This window comes from Hydra viridissima, unplaced genomic scaffold (assembly GCF_058129835.1).
Source record: "Hydra viridissima isolate aposymbiotic clone 2 unplaced genomic scaffold, HvirCarnegie_v1 scaffold_21, whole genome shotgun sequence".
Taxonomy (NCBI): Eukaryota; Metazoa; Cnidaria; class Hydrozoa; order Anthoathecata; family Hydridae; genus Hydra; species Hydra viridissima.
This window is the reverse complement of record NW_028324320.1, coordinates 81,214-105,599: the sequence shown is the minus strand read 5'-3', so window position 1 is coordinate 105,599 and position 24,386 is coordinate 81,214. Positions and strand designations below refer to the sequence as shown.

Genomic DNA, 24,386 nt, shown 5'->3' with positions numbered 1-24,386 from the left:
CTCTGTCCTCTATTCTTGCTCTGATAAAAATATCTCTTCACTGAAAACCATAAACAGCTGCCGCTGCTGCTTCATGGAAGTAATAAACAAATGCTGTGGAGAATGAACTAATATTTTTAATTATAGATTTCATGGTGTTTATTTGTAATTGTTGATTTAAATCCACATTGGGTACGGTAAAAAGTGTGTTGTTGAAATTTTAAAAGTTTTTTTCTTATGTGAATACAGAATTATGTATAAATATATTAATTGATATTTCATTTGCTCTGAAAATTCTGAATACACCCAAACATAGAAAACAGGTTAAAAGCTGGACTTATATAATGACTCATTAACTCCAACATTTGCTTACTCGAATTAACTTATCTGCCCCTTGGAGAGCCGACATATTGGGAGTTAAATATGCAATTAAATATCTACAAAACTGCAATTACAAATATAAATTGGTAAATGAAAGAAGTTTTGGGAATGAAATTATCGAAGTTTTTATTAAATTAGTTTAAACTAATTTAATAAAAATACTTTGTTGTATAATACATTACACAATTATGTGTTGCAAAAGCTCTGTTATTTAAATAATATTATAATGATGTAACCAACATTATTTCTTTATATAATCTATTAAAAACAGACTACTGAAAGGTTATTAAAACATCAAAAAATGTAACACATCAAAGACAAGTAAAAAATATTTAATTAAACAAAACTAGTTAGAGTGAAACTTTTTCTAAATTGTAAAAAACCACAATCAAATCTTTTACTTTAACACTTCACACCAAAACTGTTAATCTCAGTAATGCACAAATGTGTTGTATAAACATTTTCAATAGAAACTCCAAAAACAATAAGAATCACACTACAACATAATTTATCTTGTTCTATTACTGAAGTTGCATCAACATTTTTTCTAATAACTCCTTTTTTTAAACTAACTTATCATCACTCTTTTTCTTAACTGAAAAATATTTTTTATAGTAACTACTAATCCAGTGTTTGATGTAGTAATTCATGTTAATGCTTGATAAATCCACTTTCAGTTCTTCCTTGGCTAAAAACAATGGCTAAAATGGCTTCTTTGGCTAAAAACAAAAACAATTTCTTTAAAAAATATCTAAAGAAATTGCTGCATAAAGTCTTTCATATTAATAATATCATCAATAGTTGAGTATTACTGGATCTTGAAGACAAAATATTTAATATTAGATACCTTCAAAGTTATAGGTACATAGTTACCAATTTGATACTTCAACTTTGGCCACATAGTCTTTCATAAAGTCAAAAATGAAAAAAAAAAAAATTTTTTATATGGCTATTTCATTAGTCAATGAGTTTATTTGCATAGCATTAAAAATTAGACAAAGTAAATACTATATGCATGGTCAAATAAACGTTTTTTTTTAACTTTGACAAATACTTCCGGATATATTAAACTTTGGATAATTGTAATGTCATGGTTAATTATTTCCGGAGATAGATGAGCAGTATCTATGTTCAGTTCATTTTCAGTCAACATATGATTTGTATGCGATTTTCTGTACCCAAAAAATTCCAAAATTTTTTTCTGATCTAAATTTTAATCAATCAAAGTAAAATAATAAAAATCAAATTGCAAAACAATCAAAAAGGTAAACTAATTATTGAAACAAGGGTTTCAAATAGGCTAAAGTGTATATATGCAATGGTTTAGAACTTATGCTAGCTTTAAGTTTTGGAAAAAGTAATGAATACAACATATATGACACCAAATAAGCAGTATTGATTGAAATTAAAAAATCAAAAAAAGTATTTTACCTGGTGATAAAATGTTTTTTTTAATAATACAATTAGTTTGTGTTTCAAGTTTTGGCTTCTTTAATTTACTTGATGACTGTAATTGAGAGTCTTGATAAAAAAAAAAAACATATTTAAAAGCATAAAATTGAACATATAGATATCAGTAAGGCCAAAATATATATATATATACCTTTTATTTTTAAATTCCAGTTGGTAAAATCAAGAAAACTATCTATTTCATCTGCAGAAGGCTTTGCAAGTCTTATGTTTGATGTTTTACGCTTTTTTTTTGTTGAATAAAATGGAGACTGCTTGGTTATTTGAGTGTTTGATGGAACATTACTTTTGAAATGTAATTCATTTTGCTTATTTGTTGTTAAGTTTAAAAAGGTATTTTGAGCTAATGATATATTTTTGTGTAAGCTCTTCAAACCTTCTTCATCTGATACTGTACTACAGGTAACTAAATTAACTAGATTGTTTAAATTTTTAATAATGGTATTTTTTAAAATATTAATATCTGCAGGTTCACATCCTTTTACAACTTTACACTCTAATTCAATAGAATGTGTTGGCAAATGAATAGGTTCATTTTTTTTAGTTTCACAAACCCTGCTAAGACGATGTATTAAATGAATGTGTTTACAGGGGATATTTTTGGTTAGAAAATCCATACAGTCGCAACTATATAAATGAGCACATACTTTACATTCTGGACATTTTGTGAGGCATTCGTTTATTTCACACAATTCTTGGTGTTTTAAAACTCTGTATAGGCAAGCATTTGTTTCAGACTGTACTAGCCTTGCTCCTTTATCATCCAAAGTAAAACTTTCATTCAGTTGCAGACTTGCAATGTGCCTAGAATGCACCATTTTCAACTTGAAGCTGATTTTACCTTTAGTTAATTTTATTATTCTTTCATATACTTTGTCTCTGTTAAACTTTAACAAAGCAAACAAGCAATTATCAATTCTTTTATTATGCTTGCCTTGTAGGTAACTGTACTTGAAGACTTTGTGAAAAGATTCAACATACATATTTGTATTTATGCCAAGACCCATACGATAACAGAATGCCCAATTTTGTTTATTACTGACCCAATATTTCTCAAAATACTCCGCAAATAATTGTGTTAAATCAGATGATTGCAAGTAATTCATTAATAATTGTAAATAGTCATCAAATAGGTTTCTATCACTTAGCTGTAAAAGAAAGCGAATACGTTTGTATATATCTGCTTCCATTTCAATATTGTGTATTTTTTTATGCAATTCTTCTCTCCAAGCTTTATCAACATGCCAAGTACACCAGAACTTTAAAGGCTCACACAAATAAGCATCACAAAACGCTTCGTAATATTGTGATGCCATATCACTCATTATCCAAATTGGACAAAAATTTCCAGAATGTTCTTTTAGTTTTATAAAAAATAATTTTAGAAATCTGAATGAATCACTATTTGATATGCACCATCCAACAGGTTGCCCCTCTCCAAATTCATCAATAACTAATATTGTTGTCAGCAGAAAATCATAGGCATTTGTGCCATGTGTAGAATCAATACAAACACCATTTTTGCCAAACTGTTGTAAAATTTTTTTTTGATGCTCTGTTTGCATTATAATGATAAAGTCAGCATCTTTAAGTTTATTAAATGTATCTGACTCTCCCTGTAATTTATAATGTAAAACATGATTATTTTCCTTCATTTGCCACTCTTTTAGCCAAATTGCAACACTATCTTGGTCATTAGCATGAAGCTGTATAGAATTAATGTTAAATGCTTTTTCGAGATTTTTAATATCTTGGTATTGAGTTAAATGTAATCTGGATTGAACAGAACCCATTTCATCTCTAATATCATCTAGGATTCTATCTTTGGTTACACCCATTTTTAGTTTGCTGGCAATTTCTAGTCTTTGAGCACTTGATAGGGAAATATGTTGAATTTCATTGCTATGTCCATAGTGAGAATAACAAGCGTGAACCAGAATTGTTCCATCTAAGTTTTGGTAAACTTTTAGAGTGGATGTGCAATTTTTTGCAATTTTTCGAGTGCCTATTTTGTAAAATATTCATTATGGTAATAAATAATCTATTATGGTAAATAGATAATTGTAACTATTAAGATTACAATTAACTGTACTTATATATTATACATAACTTTTTAAATTGTTTTAAAGAAAGATAATAAAGAAAATTCTAATAATATAAACAAAACATAAAAATAATTAAAAAATAAACAAAGTAGTCTTCAGAGACTATTTCAGTGAAACATACCACTACTTTTAGCTATTCTTTTCTTTGCCATGCTTTTATAAAATCCACTTCTGTTGCATTGATAGTATGATACTTTCCTACCATTTTTATCCAACTTTTCACCAGAAGGTAAAACATATTGCATTGAGTTATTACTTTCAATATCTGATTTCCACAAATCAAATTCTAAACATTAACAAAAAAATGAAACAACAATTATAAAAAAAAGGTAATAAGAAAGACAGATAACTGATTGTTTAATTCCTTTACAAATTTGGCAATGATTCATAATATAAGAAGCTACTATTCTGAAAGATGCATTATAAAAGGGCCTGCAACAATAACTTACAATATAAACTATGAATAATCTACTCCTGTGAGTATTGTGAAATTAGTTAACTATTTAATTTTTTTTTTTTTAAATCTTGAAAACAAAATGAAACTCAAATTTAAAGAAGTAAACAAAAAAATAAATAAAAATCATTTTTTTTATAAAAGCATATAAAACAATTTACTTCAAAAACATATAACTACCTTTAAAATTAGAAAATGATAATTTTTCTTCCTGAAAAGTATAAAAATGAACCGCAGATAAATGTTTTCGTAAACCATTAATTTGTCTGCATTGAAAGCCACATTCTAGACAAAAAGAAATGCCTGACTGAATATATGCTTGAGCTTCATTAATCAATTTGTGCTTATTTTTTATATGTCGCTGCATATTCTTTTTTTTGGTGAAAGTAACATTGCAAAATGCACATTTTAGAGATGAAAAATTGTTACTTTCTATATTAACAATAATATTCTTATTTAATGATGATTCAGAAACATTTGTATATTTGAAATCTTCATTAGAAGGCACTTCGAAACTGCTAGAAACTTTGCCTAAAGCAGGAACAACAAAATCCAAATTTATTTCTTTACTAATAAACCATGACATTAAAACCAATCTTAAATATTTAGAATATTTTGTAGGCTCTTGTAGAAAAATGTAATTATTGTTCTCTCTTTTATCATTGCTTATTATATGTACAAAGTAATCATAATTTAAACAAGATATCGCACAAATTATTATAGTAATAACTCCACAAATATTTCCACATGTCTGCTTTGGGTAGTTTCCTCTGCATAATGAACTGCATTTTTTGACGCCATATCTGTGCGTTTTTGGATCATGACAGTATGTAATGCTAACCTCTTTATTTAAGTGATACAATTTTCTGATCAATAATTTAACTTTACATAAAAAATCATCTGGAACTGACCAACCTAATGAATCTCCATAGTAAAAACTACACTCAATATTATTATAAACTGCAAATGCCCAATGGGAACCAGGATTAAAATCTGTGCCAGAGAATGTTTTTTCATTGTTTCCTCCAACATTTATAATTAATATCAATTTAATAGGGACAGAAGTTAATCTTGACACATAATGCTCAATATTTCCTATAAAGTTAAAGTAAATTACCTTTGAATGGCTTTGAATAGAATTTAAAATACAAGATATTTGCATCATATGATCTGAGGAGAGCCATCTAGTACAGCATAACTCAGCTAAAGTATTAGGGTTCATCCCATATTCTGAAATTTCTGTACTAGCTGGCTTTCTAAAAAGCACTTCCTTGAATTTTTCAATTAAATTTTGAGGAGGGAATATACCAATTGATTTTGGTACCAACTTTGGAGAATTAAACCATGTCAGCTCTTGATCAACTGCTAATTTGATCTCTTGAACCCTATGAAGCGCTATTAGATGCTGAACACTTTCATAGAGGAATTTCCCTAAATTACATTCTACGTAATGAATTCCACTTGCAATATTATTACGGAGAGATAATTCAGTTGACCATCTCATTAACTGATGTTTAGGTGGCAAACTCATAAGAGAAAACACATCTTCAACTTTATCAAAAGAAAACTGGCTGGTTTTGATGGAATAATCTTGAACAGTTTTTATAAATTGTTTATGTGACTCGTATGCATCTTGTCGATTATAACTATTGATCGTAAGCTGATTAAGCTTCATTTTGTTTAGAGATAAGCTACCAGATACCTTAAACATAAAATTTGTTATTTAGAAATAATAAAAAAAAAGTTTAAAATAGTTATATTATTAAAAGAAGTAGCTAACTCACAATCGTTATTGCGAATTAGAAACTGGAAACTGTAAGCGTGCTCTTTAGTATATATATTTCTATATATATATATATATATATATATATATATATATATATATATATATATATATATATATATATATATATATATATATATATATATATATATATATATATATATATATATATATATATATATATATATATATATATATATGTACATCCATACATGGTCATAAAAACATAAACTTTTTTACGATCCGGCAAACGATTAAGTTGTTATTCGGGCTTTGCGGAACAAGATTTCTTATCCAATAATTAGGGAGACTTTCCTGTATTTAACGTTTAGTAATAAATTAAACTACCAATGAATTATTTTTAACAAAATATTGTTATATTATGAAGAATGTTTTATTATAAAGAATGTGATTTTAAGATATCATGTTATGCTGATTGAGTAATGGTTCAAGTTTACTATATCTAAGTTTAATTAATAAATTTAATTGGTAAAAATAAAATTTTAATTAAAAAAGACTAAAACAAACCATATAAACAAAATATTTTATTAAAGAAAATTAATAAAAAATTACAATTATAAAAAAAAAGTGAAAAAAGCGGCAACAAAAAGGTTATAAATATCATCACTGATAGAAGACATTTACAACCTTTTGGTTGCTGTTTTTTCTTCGGTGTCTCCCAACACCCCGGTATGGATGGGCCCTCCATTTAAAGGAAGGCTCATCTATACCGCAATTGGTACACCACTTATTAAAGGACCTCTCCGAGAGAGGTCCTGGGTGTTGGGAGCGATATCTTTTGTATTGCTCAAAAGTTAACGGATCTAAAATTAAAAATAGAAGGATATAATAAAAATTAAAAATATTTGCAATTTTATATAATCAAAATATAAAGCATATCCTCACCATTTTCACAGGATGAAGAGGATGCTAAAAATGTTTAAAAAATAAAAACAATAAAAAAATAAAAAAGAGTTAAACTGGTAAAAAATTTAATCTTAATAAAAATGAGTAAAATGCGAAGTTGAAAGATGTCATATTTGAATTTATCTAAATAATATTAATAATTTAAATAATTCTTTCACCTATAACACATATTTCTCCGGAAAAATAATTAAAATTTAAAACACAGTCCTACCAGTTGTACTTCTACCAGACACTAAAGATAAAAAATATACCTCAAAATAATTGATGAAATAATATTGACATAAATATATTATAATTTTTTTTACCTAATCCCTTCATTTCCTCCATAAAGTTGCCTAAAGTAAGAAAAAAGACAGCTGAAGCTAAAACTAACAAAAAGTAAACTAAATTTGACTATAAACTAAACCAAAAATATAAACTAAGATAAACTTTAAATCTTAGTATCTGTACCTCAGAAGACAAAGGTTGATTGTCCAGAAATGGCTTTTCACTTTTTTTAATTTTTGATTTTTAATTTTTTTCAAAAATATATTTAATTTGCTTCAAGAAAAATTAAATAAAACACAAAAAAATAACAAATTTAAACATCAAGAATAAGCCAAAAAAGACTAATTATTTTACTATTTTCTCTCTCCTTGACAATTTCTACAATGTGACAACTGACCTTGGACTTTTGAGTTACAGAGATATATGCTTCATTTATTTAACTATAATAATCATAATCATATAATTTATACTTAGTTTTTTTTCCAACTCTCCTAAAAGAACAAATAAAATAATGCTTAAGTACTTGAAGTTTTAAAATTCCAGTTACAGTACAAATAAACAAATTCCTGTTAGCAAATATCTAATAGCAAAAAACACTGACTTAATTCTTCCTTGACTTCGGTATCTAAATAATCAAAGCACTTAAATGTATAGACGGTAAAATATCTACTTAACTTTTTAAAAATAAACTCATTTAACTTATGTAACTAATACCATTATTAGCTCTTTCTTTAACAACTAAAGAAAATAAATCTTAATTAAACTTACTTGATATAATATAATAAAAAGCTGTCTTACTGAGAATTTTAAATTTCTACTCTTTATTACTGACAATTTAAAGTAGGACCTAAGTTCTTGGTCTTATTGTAAAAATTATATAAACCTACTATTTTACTTTAAAGTCAACAACGTTTTTTTAAAAAACATTTTAGTTACTTTTTAAAAAAATAAATCCTTTAAAACTTACTATCTCTCTCTACATTGTTGGCAACTAAACAGAAAAACAAACAATTGATAGTGAATTTTCACTATGGTAGTAGGTTAAGTAGATTAAATCGATCTTTGATCTATTCAATCGGCTCTAACTGTCTACAACCTTATCATTAAACTAAAACTATTTTCTACAACCTAAAGTAATTTAACATAGACGTATTTTTTAAGTAATTAAAAAATATTTAAGATTATAATGCAAGATTTTAAAAACCTGAAATTTTAAACCTACTTAAAAAAAAAACATTAAAAAGTTTTTTTTTTCTATTTTTAAAAGGTAAAAATGCTTAACTTACTTTCTCCTATAATACTGTTGTCATTTAAACAGAAACGCAAACAAATATTGAATTCGATTCTTTCTTAAACCTCTTTAATTACTTCAATATTAAAATAATTATTTAATCTTTCTGGATTGAATTAATTTACATAGATTTTCGTCTAAACCAATTTATTATTGTAAAGTAAATTTAAATCAACAAACACAAAATAACTGCAATTGCAACATTTCATTATAACAAAAGGGAACAAAACTTACTTCTTAGTAATTCAGCGACTAAAAATAAACATATCTTTAAGAACTAACTACCTAACATGATACGAATCAGTAACATGACACACATCTAAATAAATACAAACCTTCATCGACGATTTGGGACATTCTATTAATTAATTCGATATAAAAATAAAAAGAAATATAATAAGAAACAAATTTAATATAAAAATAGACATATTAAGATATAAAAAAAAAAATGCAAACGATTTAAGTGATAATAGAGTATGTAAAATCAAGATGACCGTGTTGTCATAACAATAACAATTTATAAAGTTCTCTCCTTTCTTCTCAGCTTTTACAATTTATATATATTTTCCAAATTAATTGTGTACAATGAATTTCTTTACAATGAATATATGACGCACGCACAACGCTCCTTTTGATGCGCTATACAATAATGCAATTTTTACGCTAATTACAACACAGAATATAACCTATTTGAAAGATATGATAAGATGTAATAGAACAGATATAATAGAAACGTGCTTTTTTAAATAACTGGAAATTCCAATCTCAAAATTCCAGAACAGAAGAAAAACTAACAGCGCACAAACAAAACCTGTCCTTCACTAAGCGTAACAAAACAACCAAGAGTAACTAAAAAGTAAAAGCGCATTTAACTTTAGCATTACATCATTACAAATTACATTACGATTAGCATATTCAATTAATTATATTGTGTTTAGCAATTTTATTCAATGCCTAAAATAACTCATCAATGCGTCTAACTCATTACGCAAAGAATTAGTTTATTTACTAATATGTGCAGTAAACATATCTGGACATGAGAGCCAATTTGTGTTAACTCCATTTTTTGTGAATGAGTAAAATACAAATTTGATATTTATGTCGCATATTCCGTCTGGGCCATATTGCTTTCTAATCGTTGTTTATTGCGGTTTAATAGGAAACCACAATCGATTAAGTCTTAAATCCCTTTTATGAGCCAAAAAATCTTAAAATAGTATTTTTACTGTACTATCACATTTAGCTTCCACATATGTTTCAAATTGGCTTTAAAGGTTACGTAATGTAGCCTTTAAAGCCAATTTGAATCATTTTTGGAAGCTAAATAAGATAGAACAGTAAAAGTAGTTTTTAACCTGACATACTTTCATGTCTGTTAACCAAGCTGACCGCACCCGGGTCTTGTTAAGTCTGTTCAACAGACCATTTTTATATTGTGGCCTCTTTGTTTCAATAGTTTTTGGTAAACGGTAATTTGCTACCATTTACTAAAAATTCCTTTTGTTACTCGAAATTTAATTCTCTTAAATATTTTGACACTAATAAAGGACCTCCCTTCCCCGTTTTTGCTATAATGGTGGCCAGGAGAATAGTTATTTTCATTAAGAGAAATCAAGTTTTTGATGAAGACCTTTTACCAAAATAATAAAATGTAAAACAATGATTTCCATGTAAAAGAGTTTTTCTTTTTAATATATAAAAATATTTAGGATATTTAAGAATTTAACATATATAAGAATTTTTTCTTTCCTCAAAAGTGTTGCAAATACAAACTAAGCTCATTAATTAGTTAAACACCTTATAAAATTTAAATAACTCGATATTCGACAAATGCGCAAAACTACCATATTCATGTTTTTTAAAGGTTTTTAGTTGCGACCCCCGGTTTAAAAGGATCCCCCAAATTAGGTACAACAAATTATTAGAGATAAAATAGAGAAAATTTAAAAATAATTGAACTAATTGCATATATTTATATCATTTTAACTGACAAAAGTTTACAATAAAAAGAAATCAGCGTCAATCGTAAATCTTAAAGAAAAAAAAAAAAAAAGGAATTATGATACCATAATTACACAAAAAAAAAAAACACCACATAAAAACTGAAAATCAATTTACCTATTTATAGTAACCTATTTTGAAATAAAAGTTCATTTTAAACATGAAAATGTAACTATAAAATCTGTTTCGAAGTACAAAAGGATTAACAATTCTAAAAAAAAAAAAAAAAAAAGTCAAATTAAGATATAAATTTCTTTTTTGGCATAATGATGCCTTGGCTTTTAGTAAATGAACAAAAGCAGTAAGTTTCAATAATGAAACTACCTATTATTCATTTTTAACAATAGACACCAACGTGAAGGTAAGCCAAGTAGTCTATCAACACAAAACAGCACAACAAAAACACATAACAATAGAATATTTACACCCTTGATCCTAAAATCCAGCGAAAATAACAAACCAAATTAAAATATGAAAAGCAAAATTAGAAAACCAATTTAAAGTTAATTATATATTTATCTTTTTACTCAACATATAACTACATAAAAGTATATTTGTTTTTACGTTCAATATAAGTTATTCAATTACTTCAAATTTAGGACATTAAAACACCCTAGATTTAAAGATCAAGGTTGCATACTCTCTCATACACATTACGCTAAACATTAACAGACATTATTATGTGTTTCCAAAATAATTAAAAAAGGCTAGACAACACCTAGCTCTAGACAGTAACACCGCCTGGCACTAAATGCTGCCAAGTCACACCTCTGCTATAAGTGCACCGCTTGGCTGGCAAGATTATCAATCTTGCTCAACATAATGCCAAGTCACACCACTTTGAAAACATGGAAACAACATAATTTAAACATATATACGACTATAAACAAATATGGTGGTATATAACACATATAAACATATTTTATAACAATATTAAATGACAGATATATTTATCAAAAACTATGAAAAAAAATATTAAAATAATAAATAAAGTTATACATACAAAATATGCTCACAACCTAAAAACAGTAAATTTTCGAAATGAAAATCTAAAGACTATAAATTAAGAACATTAGAAAATATAACATTATTTGTGTAACACTTTTCACCTACCATACCTTGAAAGAGATGTTTATCAATTTTGAAAAACAAACTATTTAATGCTCTAGTTCTTGAACATGCAACATATAATTGACCATGAGAGAAACACGGTTTTTTGAGATATACCCCAACTCTATCAAATGTTTGACCTTGACTTTTGTTAATTGTCATTGAATAAGCCAATCTGACAGGAAACTGACGACGTTTCAGAACAAAATGTAAATTAGAATCCGATGGAGCCAACTGAATTCGAGGAACAAAAACTCGTTTACCACCAGAAACACCTGTCAAAACCTCTGCATCAATGTAATTATTTTGAAGAGCACAAACCTTCATTCGAGTACCATTGCATAACCCAGCTTTGAGATCTAAATTTCTAAGTAGCATAATTACACAACCAATTTTCAATTTTAAACAATGAGGTGGCATACCTGAAGGAGTTAAGCTGTTCAAAAACTCAACAGGAAAGTGATTTCTTTCATTAAGGTTATCAGTGTCAATTTGATCAGCACTTAAATATATTTTGACCTCACCCGGCAGACATTCAAGCACTTCTTCATTGATTGATAATGAATCAACATTAGTTGGTGTTAAAATCGCGCGTTTTGAATAATCATTTTGATCAGCATCTCCAAAAATCTTTTCAACAATCGATTCATTTTCTCTAATAATGCACTGATTTGGTATTTCAATGCATCCTTTAGAAGGATCCTCTTCTTTGACAGGTATTGTTCCATTCCCAAGTTTTAATAGCCATTGGGAAAATTCACCTTCCCCATCTTGTACTCTCATATTTTAAGTTAATGCAAACTTCTGCACCCATTGCCAATGCAAAGAACATTTTATACACGAGTCCACAATTTCAGCTGGTTGTCCTCTTTTCACAACAGGCAGAATTTGCCTAAAGTCACCACCAAAAAGAATGATTTTTCCTCCGAACGGATAGTTGTTGTTGCAAATATCTTTTAACAACCTATCAATTGCATTTAAGGCATGTTTAGGTATCATGGATGTTTCATCAAGCAAAAACAAACTAACTTGTCTTAAAAAATCCCCGTGCATAGAGTTAGGAGTTACATTACATGTGCTATTATCTAATATTGGAACAGGAAGTTTGAATAAGCCATGCAATGTAGATCCATTTGAAAGAAGAGTTGCTGCTATGCCAGTCCATGCAGCTGTAGCAGATTTAAAGCCCCTACTTATGGTTTCAGCAATCAAATAATTATAAGTAAAGGTTTTTCCATTACCAGCTGGTCCATCCATGAAAAACAATCTAGAATGTTGATTTTCTACACTTGGTTGCTCATTCAGTGCAGCAAGAATAGCATTACATACATTTAATTGATTGACATTAAGCAACAGTCTCATTCGATTGGCTTCGTCAATAGATTGTTGAACATTTTCATTAAAATTTTCTAGATTTAAGCCTATAAACTCATCAATAACAGGCAGATTGTAATCAGCCAGCGTTTTACCACTTTGATTAATAATCTTCTCAATTTGATGAAGAGTAGCTTGTTAAGCTATTAGAAGAGGGACTGAGCGGTGAATGAAATCTTCCATCATAAAAGCTTTGTATGTATTCCAGAGATGTATAGGATTGTCAGGTTCACAAAAGGTCAAAATAATTGAAAACAACTGTCTAATTTGCTTTGGCGTATGTGTTAAAACCGCCTCAGAAAGAGTATTCTGCCATTCAGTGTCATCTTGCAACAAACCTTTCAAAACACATGCTTCACGAAACGTTTCAAGGACAATACCATAAACAGTACACACATCCTCCCAAGACGTTGCTCCTTTTACTTGCAAAAGTAACAGTCTAAGAAAAAACAATTCTCCAGTTGGATTAACTTTATACATTCTTACTATCACCTTATCACCACCCCTTTGTTTAATCTTCCATTTACAATGTTTGTCATCAAATACAAAGTGATAAGGAATGTCTACATACGAATAGCAATGTGCTCTTTCATTTTCTGTATTTAACTTAAACCATGCTGTTAGGTGCGTATCACGTTGAGCTGCACGATCTTAAGCCATTTGTTCTGCTCCTTCTCTAAAATACACTAACTGATTTTTAGGTAGATGAACTTTAAGGCGTATAATAGTGTGTGACATATGACTTATTGGATACTCAAAAATTCGCCACAATGCTTCAGGTACACTAACATAACGACAATCTAAAAAAGTGTTTACTTCATCATGATTAATTTGTTCACTTATTTAAATATTGGCACAGTTGTGACCCTTGTATATGTATTTGTACAAATATTTAACAGCCTTAACAGACATGCAAGCTTCAACATTAATGTGAGCTTGATATTTCTTTGATAAACATGGATTGTAAGGTACCACCCAGCGGTTATCTACATTGTCACCTTTAATATTTATAACCAAACCATTATCACGACGTCTATATCGCGGATAACCATTATGAACTGCTACTGTGTTAGCATTAAATTCTTAAGGATTGTTTTTGCTGCACACCCCATCTTTCATGCAGGGAGAATTCGGATTCAGTATGCCACATGGACCGTGAATCATGCAAGTTTTAACAACGTCATAAAGGTCTCGATTAACAATCGGATCTGGTATTTCAGCAGATATTAAATTATTGATATCATGTGCTGTTTCAAGCTTATCATCATTTGCAAAGTGAATTAAAATAAGAACATGTGGCAAACCACGCTTTTGAAACTCAATAACCTGAACATGTGTTACAACTTTCCCTAATACACCATGCTTAAAAATGTCATTAAGAAGGTTATTTAATTTGAGTTTAAATACTCGAATAACCAAGTCAGGTCTATCATTTGCTGTCTGACCTGGATATTAATTTTCAGTTATCTCGCGCCATTTTGGGTTGCAAGTGAAAGTAATAAAAAGATCTGGTTTACCATACTTTTTAATTATAGCCATAGCATCTTCAAAGTTTTCTTTTAAAGCTCTAGGACTTCCTACATAAGTTGATGGCAAAACTACAACACGCCCTGGTCTAACATTATGATCATTTCTGAGGTTGTTTACATGGTCGTGTAAGACATAATACTGCTCGCTTCTCAGTTTGTTTTGGTTATTTCTGATGAAAGCAAGGCGCTGGCCTTCAATTTTAACATACGCATCAACAGAATATTGCTGAAACATTTTTTTGCCATAAAAGAGTGAAGAAAAAAATTGTCTAACTGAAAGTTTATAATTGTAATACTGAGATAATGTAACATGATTTCTAACCAATGTAGCACGCTCAGGGTTGTGAACCAATTGATTATGCCAACCAGCATGACCCCTCGGAAAAAATAGAGGATAAACCATAGGATCTAAGTTGGCAGACAAACTTGATATAGTTTTAAGAGGATGACCTCTTGGGTAAATAACAACTTCCCTGGAAGCAGGTGTTGCACCATCTTCACCAACAAATACAACTGCAACTTCGTTATGTGAAGGGAGATTATAGCGACGTCTATCTTGCCCTTCAAGTAAAGGCATTTTTACAACTGACACTGAGCGACCTTCTAGAGCTGCTCGACGAACTTCTTCATCTTCCACTTCAGCCATGTTTTTAAATGCAAGAGCAAATGGGTTCTCTTCACTAATAATAGTTTGCAATCGAAACATTAAATCATTTAAGCAAAGATCATTACCACGTTGTTGCATTCTAAAATTTACTGCTGCAAGTGGATCATAGATGTATAGTTGACAATATGTTGGCAGAACATCTTGATTTGGTCTTAGATTACCTATACGATGAAAAACTTGACCACATATTCTAAAACATGGCGGCCCATGGTTCATGGGTTGAACTACATTAGCTTCAAATGAAGCAAAAGAAAGACAGGCATTATAATTTCTAATATATTTTAAAAAATTCAGATTGGCATTTCTATCTGCATAGTTCCCTTTAAATAAATCTTCTAAATCTTGTGGAAATGATGAAGGTTGCGACAAAACTACCTTTCCATTATGGCAACATAAAAAATGTGTTTCATCAGGAAATTTCTTAGCCACCACAATGCTGACAAATATAACTCATTTCTCCTAAATAATTATAATCTGGAATAGTATTGCTTCTTGCTATACAATACATTCTTTCGTATCTAGCAGCATTTCTAGCATTTTGTCGATTATTAATTTCATCTCGCCTAAGTCTATCTCTTTCATTTCTGCGACGATTATTTTCAATTCGTCTAATTAAGCTCTCCTCATTTGGGTTTGAATTATTTGCTGCTTGCCGAGCAGCATTTCTAGCATTTTGTCGATTATTAATTTCATCTCGCCTGAGCCTATTTCTTTCATTTCTGTGACGATTATTTTCAATTCGTCTAATTAAGCTCTCCTCATTTGGGTTTGAATTATTTGCTGCTTGCCGAGCAGCATATCTAGCATTTTGTCGATTATTAATTTCATCTCGCCTGAGCCTATTTCTTTCATTTCTGTGACGATTATTTTCAATTCGTCTAATTAAGCTCTCCTCATTTGGGTTTGAATTATTTGCTGCTTGCCGAGCAGCATTTCTAGCATTTTGTCGATTATTAATTTCATCTCGCCTGAGCCTATTTCTTTCATTTCTGTGACGATTATTTTCAATTCGTCTAATTAAGCTCTCCTCATTTGGGTTTGAATTATTTGCTGCTTGCCGAGCAGCATTTCTAGCATTTTGTCGATTATTAATTTCATCTCGTTTGAGCCTATTTCTTTCATTTCTGTGACGATTATTTTCAATTCGTCTAATTAAGCTCTCCTCATTTGGGTTTGAATTATTTGCTGCTTGCCGAGCAGCATTTCTAGCATTTTGTCGATTATTAATTTCATCTCGCCTGAGCCTATTTCTTTCATTTCTGTGACGATTATTTTCAATTCGTCTAATTAAGCTCTCCTCATTTGGGTTTGAATTATTTGCTGCTTGCCGAGCAGCATTTCTAGCATTTTGTCGATTATTAATTTCATCTCGCCTAAGCCTATCTCTTTCATTTCTGCGACAATTAACTTGCCTATTAACATTTCCATTTTCTAAACTAATATCTGCTTCTAGCCTAATATCATCCATTTAAACTTCACTTTCAATTGAAAGTTATACGAATCAGAAAAGAAACGAATCCTGAAGATCGCGATCTTTCCTATATAATTTCCTTTCTACTCTAAATAGCACACACAAATAATTTTTAAATATAACAGACTGCCATTTAAATTAAATTATACAATAATCTTATGACTATAAAAAAATATATATATCAGCTGGGAGATGTTTGAAAAAAATTGGCTTAGCAAATAATTAAAAAAATTATTAAAAACATGCAATTCTAATAATAAACATACTGTTAACAAAGAAAAATTAAAAAAAAAAACAAAAAAAATAAAACATTGTAAACCCTTTTTTGCAAATTTAAACATTATTTCTTCAAAAAAAATTATTAGCAAACATTTTTTAAAAATTCACAAAACTCTACAATATTTTGTTCTTCTATACCACATAAATACATCATCTGATAAATCTAAAATAAAAAAATGTAATGAATAAGTAAATAAATAAGAAAAACATTACATACAAAAAATGAAAATCCATGAACCTTATAGAGAAAAGCTGTAATGATTTACCAGAGGAGTTGTAAAGTATTAATATTTTATGCTACCTTTTACAAAATAATTCATGCTGGAACATCATGATTCCAGAATATTTATAGCAAAATCATGTAGTAAACAGCGCTAAAGACAAAAAATCAAATTGAGATAAATCAAATTGTATATATGGCAAAATAATTTGTATTGACTTTTAGATTATTGATTTTTAATAAAACTACCTATCCATTTTTAACAATAGACACCAACATGAAGATAAGCCAAATGTCTATTAACTCAAAAGATAACAAAAAAACATCACAGCAGCAACACACAACAATAGCACACACCATAAGTTAATATAATGTATGTAGATAATAACTTAAGTAAGATAACATTCATATAAAACAAAACATAAGTAACAACATTACGCAAAATGTTATTGAAATACATTATTATGTATTTTTAGAATAACCTTTAATAATAAAGGCTTGAAAACAGCTAGACCTAAAGCAGTAACAGTTTGACACTAAACACCATTGTGTAACCCTCTGTTAAAAGTACATCACTTGGCTGGCAAAGTTGACAAATCTTGCTCTACACGTTTACCAAGTAAAAGCACTTTGAAAACACGGAAACAACATAATATAAACATATGTACCAACTATAAACACATTAAATATGTTTAAATATGTATATAAGGTTAAATATATATACCTCATATACATATTTAAACACATTTTTAAAACAATTATATAACACATATCAACACATACACAAACAATAAAAAAACACTTTACTTTATTTTAAAAACACATTGATAAAACTATCCCCCACATCTATATGGCCCGAATTGGACCATATAGATGTGGGGGATATGTGGTTTCAACAGGATGGTGCCACTTGCCACGCAGCTAACGGAACAAAGGCTCTTTTGCGCGAAAAATTCAATGGCCGTGTTATCTCACATGGTGGCGTTGTCAATTGGCCGCCAAGATCATGTGATTTGACACCGTTGGACTTCTTTCTTTGGGGGTATTTAAAAGAAAAGGTGTACGTTGATAAGCCAGCAACAATTCAAGAGCAAAAGGATGAGATAATTCGGCACATTAACGCCATAGAACCTCAATTATGCCTCAGCGTCACCGAAAATTTGCACCATTGGATGAAGGTGTGCCACCGAGGTCAAGGCGCCCATTCGGCCGATATTTTATTCCATACATAATTGAATCATACCATATTATCATAATAAAGAGATGTTACAATAAATTCCTTAATAATTTGTGTTTCATTCAAATTTAACATCGGCCCTTAAAATTTAACCACCCTTTATTATCAGCAATAATGCAATACAATTTCTTCTTAAATAAAATGATTTTTTTTGTTATTAAGTTTCCCTTTTTTATTGTAAAGTTTCGCTTTTTTTTCAACTAATTCTATGAAATAGAGGTAACATAGAAAGTATAATGTAATAGAAACAGGAATTTTTTGTATCATTAACAAAACTATGTTTCTTACATTCATACATTCATAAAGTGAATTTTGGAAATTTATTCTTCTAATACATTTTTAGTCAAAAATATATGGTTCTATTGTGACAAATAATATATGACTTTTCTATTTTACTTAATAAGAAATGAAGATTGTTGCTAATCCCCTTATTTCCCATAGATTAGATTGTGGGTTTTTTGAGTTATTTTTTCATTTTGGAAATCTTTTTTGACTGATGGATTTTGTAACCCATTTTGATGCATATTCTGTTAAACTGATCTGTATTTGCTGGAGAGCTGAAATATTATGTTCAACATGGAGATTTATACATCATTATATAAAATAAAATGAAGTTTCCTTTATTTTATTAGCTTTCATATTGATTAGCAGACAGTTCAGTAGTTTTTTATAAGAATGATGAAATTTAAAAATTATATTGCTAGATGGCTACCTAGTTTTGCTAGATCGCTCGCATTTAGTTTGGTAATATAAGTAAAAACTACTAAAGTAAATTATTTATTACTTGATGCCCTCGATGGAGAAATTGCCACATTTAGCATTTTGTGACAAACTTAAACTTTAAAACGCTTGTGTCTTAAATGAAAAAAGAGGCCGCAAAAACCATTTAGAAAGATTAATGTGTTTTTTAAATAAGTTTTAGTGAAACTGAATTTTAAGTAAAAGAGAACTGTTTTAAAATTACTTATATTAAAAGAATATCTTTTATTCCTTTTTTCTTATTTTAATTGGACTTTAAGCATTATATCATTAGTTATAAAAGAAATTTCATTAGTTATAAAAGGCACGCTATTTTTAAAAAACCAGGAACAAAAGTTTTGCTTTTTTTTTACAAAAGTCATTTTTTAAATAAATCGAATTCTCTGAAGTTAATTAGAAATGGTGCGTTTTCTTAATTTGTAACACTTAAAAGTTTTTGATGTTACAAATTTGTATTTATTCATATAACGTATTTTTTCTAAATTATTTAAACGGATCAAAGGAAAAATAAGTTTAATGAAATGGCAGTTCTGCGCAACCTCTTGGTTTGAAAGACAAAGTTAAAGTAATTTCAGGGTCTTAGGAAGTCCGTAGATAGGTGAAAAATTGGGTACTTAAGTGAATTTTAATTATTAAACGAACAAAACTCGACTTTTTTTTTTTTTGCTAAGTACGGTCGATTTTCTAATCAGAGCCATACGTAGATATGACACTTTACATACTCTAACTATCATTAATTTTTAAACTAATAACTGAGATGAATAAATGATTTCAAAGTATTAATGAACTACTAATTTGACAAAATAACAAATTATCAATTTTAAGGAAAAAATCTAAAAATGGTTCATTGGCAGACAGGTATCTGTCAAAGGAAATAATATTTTTTTTATCATCTAAGATCTCATTTTAAGACTACAGTATAATTAAAAAGATTGAAACTATGTTCAATAAAAGCTAAAAAAAAAACTTTCAAAACGGAAAAAAAAACAACATTTAAAAAGGAAAAAAGTATTTCCTTCGCTTTTTAATTTGATTTTTTTCAGAGTTAGTAGAACTTCCAGTAGGTTATTTCATGTGGAAGATTTATGAAAAATTTATGAAAAATTAATTATCAAAAAGTCACTTAAAACAGAGCTGCCAAATTTCAATCTGGAAAAAAGTAATAATATAACATTTCTTCAACAGTTAAAGTTTCCTTTTAATGGATTTTTATATTTTTTTATATCTTTTTATTAATAATTAATTTTTAGGAAGAAAACCTTCCACCAGAATTTAAAGATTCACTTTTAGCGAAAAAAGAAAACATGAATTTTTTAATCACTGAGCTTTGACAGTGCTAATATTCTAAAGATGACAAAGATGTGACAATTGCTGGCTAAATATCCAAATAGCTATTAAAAGTACTACATGTCAAGTTCACACCCTCAATATATGATATCAAAGATAACACCAAAAGTTAGTTAAACACTTTGTAAAAAAAAATGTTTGACAACATTTAAGTGACATATAAAAAAAAAAAAACCATAACTTATCTAAAATATTTTGAACTCAAAGTGTCGTTGGTGTAAACAAGACACTCTTATTAAACTATTAATGATTAAAAAGAAATTAATAAAAGAATTTTTCATACCTATAAACTTATTTGAAAGCAGTTAGTTTGTTTTTTCAAATATGAATATAGGTTAAACAAAAAACTGCAGACGAAACTAGAGTAAACTGAACTACTTTTGAAATTTTAAAATAATGTTTAAAAAAAAGTGCTCTAAGTAAAAGCTCAATAACTAGAAGTTTTAAGATTTTATAAAATTACATGTGACCATGAAATAAAACGCAACAGTTGATATATAAGATAACAATACTAGAGCTATATTCAAATGACTTTCTCATGATTTCACCTTTAGTAAACTTGTGTTTATGGTTTCTGGTAAAATATGTTTGTTTTTTTTTTCATCATTGATCAACCTATTACTTCTTTGCTATCAGCTTCTTTCTTCTCAATTATTAAATTTTCAATCTTTCAATTACTTCTTCTGATGTTTGGCATTCATATCTGTAGCATCTTTTTGTTGTTGTTGCTTGTCTTACTTTCACATGCATGAATATTTTGTCAACATTAGCTGTTATTTGACTTTTTTTCATACAAGATCATTTCTAGTGAAACTTCCTGTTTAAATAGTTTTTTATAATTTTTAAAATCATCATCTGTAGATGCTATAAATCATCTTTAAATCATCACCTTGTGTCAGTACTATTAGGTAGTCCTTTAGCAAACAAAAGTTTTGAATTGCTATCAGCATCAATACAACCACTAATGTCTTTAAGTCTCGATTAATATTGTTAATGTCTTCAGCCATCACATTCACCATTTGTTTCCAAAAGAATTCTTTCTTAGATTTTGACAGGGATCAATTTGTCAGATTCTATTGCAGATGGATTAACTAATCCTGCTTTGGCAAAACCCTGCTCTAAATGAGCTTGCCTAAAGAAAACTTTGTAAAGTTTGTTTATTAAAGAAGGAAAACTAGTTTTCCCCACTACGTTCTTCTTTGATTATTTTTTATAAAAATCAGCAAGAATTTCATGCCACACAGATTTGACTTATCGAAAGACATAAATATAAAGGGACTGCAGCATATACAAATAATGGGTTAATAACCATAAATTAATAATGCATTAACTAAGTCAACATCTTATTCATAAGTGCTTTCCCAGCATATAAAGTAAAAGGATTAAATTTCATTCCTGCAGCTGAAGTTGTTGATAACAAATCATTGTAAACTGTTCTTATTGGATCCAGGAGTAATTATTACGGGAATTTTAATTCCCCTTTGCAAGTTATTTTTTTCTTTTTAAGATTAGTGCTAAGACCGCTTTCATCAGTCGACAATTTCGTTCGGTGCACTATAGGATAAAATAATAAAAATTTATCACAAAAATCAAAAATTACAATTTTTTAGTTTTCAATTTAGATATGATTTTTTATTAACTAGTGATTATAAAAATTTGTATTTGAAAATATATTTCACGGTATTGATATTGTAGGTTATCGAAATTTATATTTATCAAATAAAAAAAAAAAAGAAAATTTCTGATATTTCTTGCAAAAAATTTGAGCAAATAAATAGAAGCTTTTCCCACAACACATATTTAATTGTTACAAATGTGATTCTTAGCAATTGATTGCAACTGATCAGATCTATATTTCTCCACGTATAAAACATTTTAAGAAATATTTAGAGATACGGAATTAGTGGTTATTACCATATTTTTGGCTTTACAAGACCCACATTCTTTATAAGTATCAAAAAGTATAAATTATTTTGGTACCAAATGAAAGGTGAATACTCCGGGTTTCAAAAAGGTTAAGGTTATATACCCTCAAAATCTCCGTTTGAGAGTTATAGAATTTAAAACAGAATGATGTAACTTCACAAAAACCTCAATTTTAGGGGGGTGGAAACTTTATAAAGTCATTAAAGCCGATCAAAAAGAGATTATTGAATCAAATTTGAAATTTGTCGATAAATACAAATAAAGTTTAAAATTAAAAAAATAATAACAAATTTGACTAATTGCCCTCATATTTGGGGCTGGGGGCTAACGTTTTGGGGTTTTTGTTGTTCCCTTTCTCCAATCACCGCAATTTTTTGCGTAGCACCCTCATTCCTTATATGTATGAACATACTTAAATCTGGAGTTTTCTTCATGTTTCAAAGTTACTTAGCTCAAACATCAAAAAAAGTTGTCTTCGGCCTTGCTAATACATACATGTGATCATCTTTATAATTTGCATTAAATATTATTTTTGAAAGCTTACATGCACAAAATATTTATTTAAGTATAATTCGTTTTTAAGTAAAAATTCTTGCTGCTCTTAATTTTCACGAACATTTGGACTTTGAAAAATTTGGGTCCTTCTGCCATGTTACATATTCCTTATTTATTAGTAAGTATAAATGGTTCAACATGCACGTCTCTCTTCATAAAATTCTTTGTCATGCAAAAAAGATTATTATGACACTACCATTATCACCTGGATTTTTTGGTGAAGAGGGAGCTGAATCTTGTAATAAATACTATAGGCAGAATTGATGATATCATTCTCGAAATTGTTCTCGTAAAAGTAATTTGCTCGATGTATTTAATCGAGCATTTGGTTCATCGGACCCTATAGTGTCTTCAACAAAATTGGATGTAAGAATGAAAAGAATTAGACAGGTATCAGAAGCTGTCAAAAATTTCCTATTACTTAAAAATTATGAACAAGAAGCTGATTTGGACGCTACAACTGAGGAATCAAATTTCATGGATTTAAAGGAAGGTTCTCTTATTGACTATTTTGAAGACATGGACTTAGATATTTAGCAGTAAATTTTGATATTTATTAACTATTAAATAACTGCAATATCTACCTACTTATAATAACTTATAATATAATTCTTAATGCTATAATAAAAAACCGAAACTAATTTTCATTTACTTTTTATTGAGAACATATCAAAAAATTGAAAATTGGATGGAGTTGTGAAGAAAGGAACCAACCTACAAAATCCTTTGTCAGGACTAAGTCCAATCTTCAAATCTCCAATTTTGCAAATATTCTGATGAAAACCAATATGGGGTTTCTGTAATGACATTTACAGGCATATACAAACAAAATATTTATAACAAATATTTTTGTGCAAAATTTGTATACTTTTGTCCCATTGTGCGGTGTCTGAAGAGGTTTATCATGATGTCACACTATTTAAAATTTTTGTTTAAATATTATTTTAGGCCGTTTAACTGTAGCATCATCAAAGTTTGTTTTAAGTTAAAATGTTTTTATACATCAGGCTTCAACATTTTACGGTGTGTTCATGAGTTTATTTACAATTATTTAACTTAATATTTTGCTGAAATGTAATAAATGCTATTGGGTGGAAAGCTAAAACTTGAAACACGAGGCAGATGTAGAAAAACTACAACTAGAGCAGGCACACGTAAAGTTTGTGTTGATAAACTGGACCAGTTTTTAACCCTTTCTAAAATAAAACAAGATTTTTATTTAATCCCAGCCTCTGATTTATTTAAACAATGTTA

At 28.6% G+C, this 24,386-nt stretch overlaps 4 protein-coding genes across 5 annotated transcripts; all 4 read right to left on the bottom strand.

Annotated features, from left to right (window-relative positions):
• Window positions 1–549: 549 nt before the first annotated feature.
• On the bottom strand, window positions 550–6,304 carry LOC149876380 (uncharacterized). Of its 2 annotated transcripts, none has more exons than XM_090075477.1 (7): window positions 6,174–6,304; window positions 4,570–6,091; window positions 4,057–4,221; window positions 1,964–3,835; window positions 1,792–1,881; window positions 1,208–1,566; window positions 550–1,079 (listed from the first exon to the last, which is right to left on the bottom strand). In XM_090075477.1, the coding sequence occupies exons 2-6, from the start codon at window positions 6,062–6,064 to the stop codon at window positions 1,352–1,354; spliced, it is 3,837 nt and encodes a 1,278-aa protein (XP_089931603.1). In that variant the 5' UTR covers window positions 6,065–6,091; window positions 6,174–6,304; the 3' UTR covers window positions 550–1,079; window positions 1,208–1,351. The 2 variants fall into 2 exon arrangements, with proteins under 2 accessions (XP_089931603.1, XP_089931604.1); XM_090075478.1 differs by having other exon boundaries at window positions 804–1,079; window positions 1,208–1,264.
• Window positions 6,305–6,796: 492 nt separating this feature from the next.
• On the bottom strand, window positions 6,797–9,022 carry LOC149876379 (uncharacterized). The gene is made up of 5 exons (XM_090075482.1): window positions 8,993–9,022; window positions 8,892–8,909; window positions 7,311–7,331; window positions 7,079–7,102; window positions 6,797–6,996 (listed from the first exon to the last, which is right to left on the bottom strand). Exons 1-5 carry the CDS (start codon window positions 9,012–9,014, stop codon window positions 6,797–6,799), a joined length of 285 nt encoding a protein of 94 aa, XP_089931608.1. The 5' UTR covers window positions 9,015–9,022.
• Window positions 9,023–14,442: 5,420 nt separating this feature from the next.
• On the bottom strand, window positions 14,443–15,554 carry LOC145202068 (uncharacterized). Its single transcript, XM_090075481.1, has one exon. The coding sequence runs from the start codon at window positions 15,552–15,554 to the stop codon at window positions 14,595–14,597; it is 960 nt and encodes a 319-aa protein (XP_089931607.1). The 3' UTR covers window positions 14,443–14,594.
• Window positions 15,555–15,750: 196 nt separating this feature from the next.
• LOC149876378 (uncharacterized) lies at window positions 15,751–16,806 on the bottom strand. The gene has a single exon (XM_090075479.1). It carries the CDS (start codon window positions 16,804–16,806, stop codon window positions 15,760–15,762), a length of 1,047 nt encoding a protein of 348 aa, XP_089931605.1. The 3' UTR covers window positions 15,751–15,759.
• Between the last annotated feature and the right edge of the window lie 7,580 nt (window positions 16,807–24,386).

Excerpts from the sequence above, each read along its gene's own strand:
- LOC145202068 (XM_090075481.1), bottom strand. The coding sequence starts at position 15,554 with ATGAACCATGGGCCGCCATGTTTTAGAATATGTGGTCAAGTTTTTCAT.
- LOC149876379 (XM_090075482.1), bottom strand. The coding sequence starts at position 9,014 with ATGTCCCAAATCGTCGATGAAG. Across the intron at positions 7,103-7,310 it reads GTCTGGTAGAAGTACAACTG|CATCCTCTTCATCCTGTGAA; the intron begins GTAGGACTGTGT and ends AAACATTTTTAG. Across the intron at positions 6,997-7,078 it reads CTCTTCATCCTGTGAAAATG|ATCCGTTAACTTTTGAGCAA; the intron begins GTGAGGATATGC and ends TTTTAATTTTAG.
- LOC149876380 (XM_090075477.1), bottom strand. The coding sequence starts at position 6,064 with ATGAAGCTTAATCAGCTTACGATCAATAGTTATAATCGACAAGATGCA. Across the intron at positions 3,836-4,056 it reads AAGAATAGCTAAAAGTAGTG|GCACTCGAAAAATTGCAAAA; the intron begins GTATGTTTCACT and ends TTTACAAAATAG. Across the intron at positions 1,567-1,791 it reads AAAAAACATTTTATCACCAG|ATCAGAAAAAAATTTTGGAA; the intron begins GTAAAATACTTT and ends ATTAAAATTTAG.
- LOC149876378 (XM_090075479.1), bottom strand. The coding sequence starts at position 16,806 with ATGGATGATATTAGGCTAGAAGCAGATATTAGTTTAGAAAATGGAAAT.